At 44.4% G+C, this 8,665-nt stretch overlaps 1 protein-coding gene across 1 annotated transcript; it reads left to right on the plus strand.

Moving 5' to 3' along the window:
• The first annotated feature begins 6,352 nt into the window (after positions 1-6,352).
• LOC120941667 (E3 ubiquitin/ISG15 ligase TRIM25-like) lies at positions 6,353-8,377 on the plus strand. Its single transcript, XM_040355204.1, has one exon. It carries the CDS (start codon positions 6,587-6,589, stop codon positions 8,174-8,176), a length of 1,590 nt encoding a protein of 529 aa, XP_040211138.1. The 5' UTR covers positions 6,353-6,586; the 3' UTR covers positions 8,177-8,377.
• The last annotated feature ends 288 nt before the right edge of the window (positions 8,378-8,665 follow it).

The following is an 8,665-nucleotide window of genomic DNA, read 5'->3' on the forward strand; positions in this document are numbered from 1 at the left end:
TTTTTTTTTTTTTGCATTTAAGCCCAAATATGAGATCTGAGGTCTTTTTGACCCCAGATCTCATATTTAAGAGGACCTGTCATGCTTTTTTCTATTACAAGGGATGTTTACATTCCTTGTAATAGGAATAAAAGTGATCATTTTTTTATTTTTTTTATTTCACTGTTAAAAATTGTAAAATAAGTAAAAATAAATGCGAAAAGCAAAAAAAAATTTTTTTAAAGCGCCCCGTCCCGACGAGCTTGCGCGTAGAAGCGAACGTATACGCGAGTAGCGCCGACATATGAAAACGGTATTCAAACCACACAAGTGAGGTATCGCCGCGATCGTTAGAGCGAGAGCAATAATTTTAGCCTTAGGCCTACTCCGTAACTAAAAAAATGCAACCTGTAGAATTTTTTAAACGTCGCCTATCAAGATTTTTAAGGGTAAAAGTTTGACGCCATGCCACGAGCGGGCGCAATTTTTAAGCGTGACATGTTGGGTATCATTTTACTCGGCGTAACATTATCTTTCACAATATATAAAAAAATTGGGCCAAATTTATTGTTGTGTTATTTTTTAATTTAAAAAAGTGAATTTTTTCCAAAAAAAGTGCGCTTGTAAGAACGATGCGCAAATACGGTGTGACAAAAAGTATTGCAATGACTGCCATTTTATTCTCTAGGGTGTTAGAAAAAAAAAATATATAATGTTTGGGGGTTTTAAGTAATATTCTAGCAAAAAAAACTGTTTTAGTCTCGTAAACACTGAATCTGAAAAACAGGCTTAGTAATGAAGTGGTTAAGTTGCGCCAGGTTTTTGTGGATCTGGCCCAATGTTTCCTGTTAAAAACTTGGCAGACTGGCCAGATATTTTCTTTTGACAGCTGAAAGTCTCTCCACTTGTTATATGAAAGAATCGGCGAACTCTGCATTGGAGATCGTCAGGGGGGTTGAATCGAAATCACAATTTTTTTAACGATTAATTGTGCAGCTCTAGCACGGCATTTGCGCAGCAATTTTTCAAACGTGTTTTTTTGGAAATAAACTGTTTCATTCATTAAAAAAAAAAAAACACTAAACTTAGCACGATTTCTTTTTGTATCCTAAGCGATGCTTTAAAATTTTTTTAGGTTACATGTTTAGAGTTACAGAGGAGGTCTAGTACTAGAATTATTGTTCTCGCTCTAACGATCGTGGCGTGTGTAACCTGTGTGTATCTGGCTCTGATACTACCAGTGCCTAGCCAGCCACTGACTAGTATCTCTCCCCAGCCTGTCCCCCACACACCCTCTCACCTGCTGACTAGTATCTCTCCCCAGCCTGTCCCCACACACCCTCTCACCTGCTGACCTGTGGATGGGGGAATCACTCCTGCAGTGTTATTGTGTTCTGCCAGTGAGTACAATGATCAGTGTTGCTAACTATAGCTGGCAGCACTGATTGTTTTGGGGAAAACCTAACAGGCTTGTTGTACTCAAGTTGATTAATAGATTGACTTGTGTAAAACCAGCTAGCCCATACATAGATCGACTATGGCTGGTCTCTGCATAATTGGCGTAATTTCAATCCATGCATGACCCGCTTAACCACTACTCAGTCCCTAAATATCCTTCCACTCCTGTACATAGTGCTCACTGTCATACTCTCCACACTCCTCTCCTGTACATAGTGCCCACTGTCATACTCTCCACACTTCTCTCCTATACATAGTACCCACTGTCATACCCTACACACTCCTCTCCTGTACATAGTGCCCACTGTCATACTCTCCACACTTCTCTCCTATACATAGTGCCCACTGTCATACCCTACACACTCCTCTCCTGTACATAGTGCCCACTGTCATACCCTCCACACTCCTCTCCTATACAGAGCGCCCACTGCCATACCCTTCACACTCCTCTCCTTTACATACTGTTCACTGTCATATCCTCCACAGTCCTCTCCTATACATAGTGCCCACTACCATTCACTTCTCTTCTGTACATAGTGCCAACTGTTGCACCCTCCACACTCCTCTCCTGTACATACTGCTCACTGTCATACCCTCCACACTCATCTCCTATACATAGTGCCCACTGTCATACCCTCCACACTCCTCTCCTGTACATACTGTTCACTGTCCTACCCTCCACACTCCTCTCCTATACATAGTGCCTACTATCATACTGTCCACATTCCTCTCCTGTACATACTGCCCACTGTCATACCCTCCACACTCCTCTCCTGTACATACTGCCCCATCATACCCTCCACACGTCTCTCTGTTACATACTACCCTCTGTCATACCCCCACACTCTTCCTGTACACACTGCCCACTGTCATACCCTTCACACTCCTCTCCTGTACATACTGCTCACTGTCGTACCCTCCACACTTCTCTTCTGTACATACTGCTCACTGTCATACTCTTCACACTTCTCTCACATACATAGTGCCCACTGTCATACCCTACACACTCCTCTCCTGTACATAGTGCCCACTGTCATACCCTCCACACTCCTCTCCTGTACATAGTGCCCACTGTCATACTCTCCACACTTCTCTACTATACATAGTGCCCACTGTCATACCCTACACACTCCTCTCCTGTACATAGTGCCCACTGTCATACCCTCCACACTCCTCTCCTATACAGAGCGCCCACTGCCATACCCTTCACACTCCTCTCCTTTACATACTGTTCACTGTCATATCCTCCACAGTCCTCTCCTATACATAGTGCCCACTACCATTCACTTCTCTTCTGTACATAGTGCCAACTGTTGCACCCTCCACACTCCTCTCCTGTACATACTGCTCACTGTCATACCCTCCACACTCCTCTCCTATACATAGTGCCCACTGTCATACCCTCCACACTCCTCTCCTGTACATACTGTTCACTGTCCTACCCTCCACACTCCTCTCCTATACATAGTGCCTACTATCATACTGTCCACATTCCTCTCCTGTACATACTGCCCACTGTCATACCCTCCACACTCCTCTCCTGTACATACTGCCCCATCATACCCTCCACACGTCTCTCTGTTACATACTACCCTCTGTCATACCCCCACACTCTTCCTGTACACACTGCCCACTGTCATACCCTTCACACTCCTCTCCTGTACATAGTGCCTGCTGTCATACACTTCTCTCCTGTACATACTGCCCACTGTCGTACCCTCCACACTTCTCTTCTGTACATACTTCTCACTGTCATCCCCTCCACACTCCTCTCCGGTACATATTGCCCACTGTCATACCCTTCACACTCCTCTCCTGCACATAGTGCCTTTTGCCGTACCCTTTGCACTCCTCTCCTGTACATAGTGCCCACTGTTAGACCCTCCACATTCCTCTCTCTCACCTCCACATACTTCCCACTTATTTACCGTCCATACTCCTCCCCTATGTCGCTTACCCACAAAAACAGTTCTTTAAAATTATACTGAATACCCTCAATGTTACCAGCTCTAGAATGGACACACTTTTGTTAGTTCAACTAAAGGAAATCTCAGTTCTCATATTTGTTCTGCCCCATTATTAGTACTCATTTAATTTTGTGATTACTACTGTGATGTATAGAGGAACATCTGGGATCTCAGCTACTCTAAATATAACACTTGTATAAAAAAGTGTCCCTGAAAATATTTTTTAAATGTTGGCAACTATGCACTTAGGCACTGCCCAAGGGCCCCACGCTCACCGGGTCAGTAGGGGGCCCCATAAGAGGACAGCATATTAGCACATTAGGGTACACTTTTTAGACTGAGCCCTCCAGTGCTGCGCTGTGATGAATCCGGCGGGGCCCAGGCGCTTCCATCTTCACCCGGTCTTCCTTCTTGGTTCTTTGGTCACTTGCCTTGGCAGGGCTGCATTGTTGTCATTCCCATGCATTTATTATTTATAAAAGGCCCAACCAAAATCCTCAGCACCAGCCCCATGATGTTCTTAATCTGGCCCTGCATGGCTGTACTGTGGGTGACCACTATTGCTGTCTGGAGTGTACCACCCCAGGCCAAGGGTGTCAGCAGTCAAGTCAGGGCGTATTGGGTGTTTTTCCTCGGCAGCCAATTAGTGGGGGTTGATCGCCTCGCTGTGCATGCTGGGGGAGAGTGATTAAGGGACAGACGTTGTTAGTTCTGGGTCGATGTCGTTGTGAGGCCGTCCCTGGCTGTCGTCCCACCACCCTCCGTGTGTGGCCCTCATGGCCGGGGGTGCGTGTTCAAGTGTTCCTGGCTCCTGGACCACGTTGATCCATGGTTGTGATCTACCGTGTATGCCTGGTAGTCAGACTGGGTCTACAGTTGCAGAGTGGTCCTGAGCTGTCCGTCCTGAGGGACGAAGCCGCCCGATGAAGAGCCTGTCTGGGGGAGCACCGAGCACGAGGCTGGTATCTCAGGAGAGGCCTTGAACTTCATCGAAGGACGCACCATTACTGAAAGGCTGAGTGATGGTCGCCTGTCAGTTCTGAATTTACTAAAGTTTGTTCAGGAGAGATCCGGGTGCTTAATCCTGTGTTGAGAAGGATTCTGGACCGAATACATCTCCATCTTTGGGAAGGTCTGTGGCAGAGACTTTGCTAAAGTTCCGTGTGATACCCTGGATGCTAGGCTGGTGAGAGAGGCCTATCCGGGTGCACAATACCCACTCTGGCTAGAGTGGCGACGAGAGTTTATTGCTGGAAGCAGGAGTGTTTCCGGAAAAAGTTATACACCTGAACCTACTACTTACTATCCTTTCTACCTCTTCAACTACTACTACTTTTGTTATTTTTACCCTGTTGGGTAATAAAGTGCAGAAAAAGACACTTAAAGTGTGGACAGTTCTTCTCGGCTCTCATCCTGTACCCTAGACAGCCAAGGAAAAGAGGTAACATGCCACCCAAAACAAACCAGCAGCTCCTTCGGGGGTAGTGCTACATTTAAAATGTATGTCAAGCTAAAAAATCATTTAACCACTTAAGGAGCGCCTAACGCAGAATGGCACCACTGGGCACAATCACGTACCTGTACGTGATTGTATAAAGCCCAGCGGTGGGTCGCGGGCGCACGCCTACGGCGCGCTCCCGCGACCTGGTCCGAAGCTCCTGGACCGTGAGCGCGGGACTTGCGGACCCGATCGCCGCTGGAGTCCCGCGATCGGTCCCCGGAGCTGAAGAACGAGGATAGCTGTGTGTAAACACGGCTTCCTCGTTCTTCACTGTGGCGCTGTCATTGATTGTGTGTTCCCTAATATAGGGACGCACAATCAATGACTTCAGACCTACAGCCACACCCCCCTACAGTTGTAAACACACTTCAGGGAACACATATCCCCAACAGCGCCCCCTGTGGTTAACTCCCAAACTGCAATTGTCATTTTCACAGTAAAATAATGCATTTTAAATGCATTTTTTGCTGTGAAAATGACAATGGTCCCAAAAATGTGTCAAAATTTTCCGAAGTGTCCGCCATAATGTCGCAGTCACGAAAAAAAACGCTGATCGCCGCCATTAGTAGTAAAAAATAAAAAAATGCAATAAAACTATCCCCTATTTTGTAAACACTATAAATTTTGCGCAAACCATTAGATAAACGCTTATTGCGATTTTTTTTACCAAAAATAGGTAGAAGAATACGTATCGGCCTAAACTGAGGAAAAAAAATATTTGTATATGTTTTTGGGGGATATTTATTATAGCAAAAAGTAAAAAATATAGAATTTTTTCAAAATTGTCGCTCTATTTTTGTTTATAGCGCAAAAAATAAATACCGCAGAGGTGATCAAATACCACCAAAAGAAAGCTCTATTTGTGGGAAATAAAAGGACGCCAAATTTGTTTGGGAGCCACGTCGCACGACCGCGCAATTGTCAGTTAAAGCGACGCAGTGCCAAATCACAAAAAGTGCTCTGGTCATTGGCCAGTGAAATTGTCTGGGGCTGAAGTGGTTAAACAAGAGTCAAATCCTCCAGATGCTGACCTGCAACCTGGGGACAGGATTATCACACAATGCAAACAAGGGATCCCACCAAAAAGCTGCAGGCAAATTTCACCAAAACAGAGCATCAGAATAGAAAAAAACATACATGTCAATGGTTATTCACTCAATGTGAAGAAGAAATATAAGAAAATGGCATATTAAAGTCACTATAGTTTGAAAAAAACAGCAAACACTTGCAGGGAATTATTTAAAATGTATGTCAAGCTAAAAAATCATTTAAAGAGTCGGGAGGATGAGAAAGTTAGAGAGATTTCTCCACTTCCTGTCCTGCTGACAATGGTTCTATTCTATTTATTCTCCCCTTGGGGCAGGATAGAAAATATGTAACAGGAACAAAAATAAAAAAAGTTTACAGGGGTTCAGAGTTCTAGCTCTATTTCTTTAACAGAACCCCAGATAGCAGGAAAGACTTGATAGGAGTTCTGATCCTTCCCCATTGTATTCAAAACTAAGGGAAGAAGTTTGTCTGGGCATATTCTTTAAGAATGACCTTTGTACGTACTTTATGTACAAACAGCAGATAAAAGCTGCAAGACCAGCACAGCCCCACCCTGTACATAGAACTATGATACGCCCTTCAGCTTTTCAGCTGAGACTTTCAGTTTCGTTTCTCTCTTCTGCTGTCAGCGATGGCGTCTTCTGATCTGAGACAGGAGCTGGACTGTTCCATCTGTCTGAACATTTATACAGATCCTGTAAACCTGAGATGTGGTCACAACTTCTGCCGGGTCTGTATTGATCGTGTGTTGGATACACAGGGGGGGTCTGGAAGTTATTCCTGTCCTGAGTGCAGAGAAGAGTTCCGGGATCGGCCTGTACTGCACAGGAACATAACACTACGTAACATAGTGGAGACTTTCCGATCTACTCAGCCAGATAAGAAGGAGACTGGAATCTTCTGTACACAATGTATTCACTCTCCTGTACCGGCTGTTAAATCCTGTCTGATGTGTGAAGCTTCTCTATGTAATGATCACCTGAGAGTCCACAGCAAGTCACCAGAACATGTCCTAACTGATCCCACCACTTCCATGGAGAACAGAAAATGCTCCATCCATAGAGAACTTCTTAAATATTACTGCACTGAGGACTCTGCTTGTATCTGTGTGTCCTGCAGGCTGGATGGAGAACACCGAGGACACAAGGTGCAGACTCTGGATGAGGCCTCTGAGAATAAAAAACTGAAATTCAGAAATGTTCTGCAGGAAATGATTTCTAAAAGAAAGAAGATTGAGAAAAGAGTCCGGAGTCTGCAGGAACGTAAGGAAAGAGTACAAGAAAAATCAGCTGGTCTAACAGAGGGAGTCACTGCCCTGTTCATAGAGCTCAGGAGACATCTGGAGGACCTGGAGAAGAGAGTCCGGAGGAACATCTCCAGCCAGGAAAAGCGGATCTCCCTCTCATTGTCTGATTTGATTGATCAGCTGGAAATAAAGAAGGAGGATCTGTCCAGGAAGATGGAGGACATTGAGGAGCTGTGTAACATGACTGACCCACTGACTGTCCTACAGGAATCAGACACAGGGGACTTGTGTGATACTGAGGAGGGAGATAATGAGGACAGAGAGAGACATGATAGACTCCTCCATGATGGAGGGGATCTGGATGTGTCTGGAATCTCACACACAATACACACAGGGTTATCTGATATGATAAAAGGGGTAAATGTATTCTTCAATATACAGGAAGCTTCAGACATATTACTGGATGTGAACACGGCTCATAATAAGCTACAGATATCAGATGACATGAAAACTGTATCCTGGTCAGATATAGAGCAGAATCGTCCAGAAACACCGGAGAGATTTCAGGATTGTAGTAATGTATTAAGCAGCAGGAGATTTTCCTCGGGGCGACATTATTGGGAAGTGGATGTCAGTAAATCAGTGTGTTGGGTGGTCGGGATGTGTTATCCCAGTATAGAGAGGAGAGGAAAGGAGTCAGGGATTGGAAATAATAAGAAGTCCTGGGGTTTGTTCAGATATAATAATCAGTATTCCATAAGACATGACAATAAAGGGATCAGAATATCTCCCGATCTCTCCAGTAAGAGAGTCAGGATCTCTCTGAATTATGAGGCCGGGCAGATCTTCTTTTATGATCTGTGTGACCCGATCAGACACCTCCACACCTTCACCACCACCTTCACTGAGCCCCTCCATGCTATATTAGGTGTGGGGAAAGGTCATGTGACTATATCTGGGGAAGGGGGGCTGTGAGGAATTATAATACAGCAGGAAATCTGCCCAGAATCTGCTGACAATACAGAAATCTGAATCTCGTTCCCAACACCGAATTCTTGTCACTAACAGATCTCAGCATTGGGGAGTGTATGGTGATCACTTCCAGTGTAGTGTTGAGCGGAATACGCCATATTCGATTTCGCGATATATCACGAATATATAGCCAAATATTCGTGAAATATTCGCTAAAATCGAATATTCGTGATATTTTATAAAAAAAAAAATTGCGAAATTTGGCTAATGCGATTTTGCGATTTTTTTTTTGCGATTTTTTTTTTTTTTTGGTGATTGGCTCTGATGCAAAAGAAGGGCAGAGAAAGTATTCTCGAATATTCGGAATATTTTATCGAAATTTCGCAAATGCGAATGCGAAATTGATTGCGAGATTTTGACAACTCTGATTGGCTCTGATGCAAAAAAAGGGTGGAGAAAGTATTCGCGAATATTCTATTTCCGAATATTCGA

Source organism: Rana temporaria, chromosome 5 (genome assembly GCF_905171775.1).
Source record: "Rana temporaria chromosome 5, aRanTem1.1, whole genome shotgun sequence".
Classification (NCBI taxonomy): domain Eukaryota; kingdom Metazoa; phylum Chordata; class Amphibia; order Anura; family Ranidae; genus Rana; species Rana temporaria.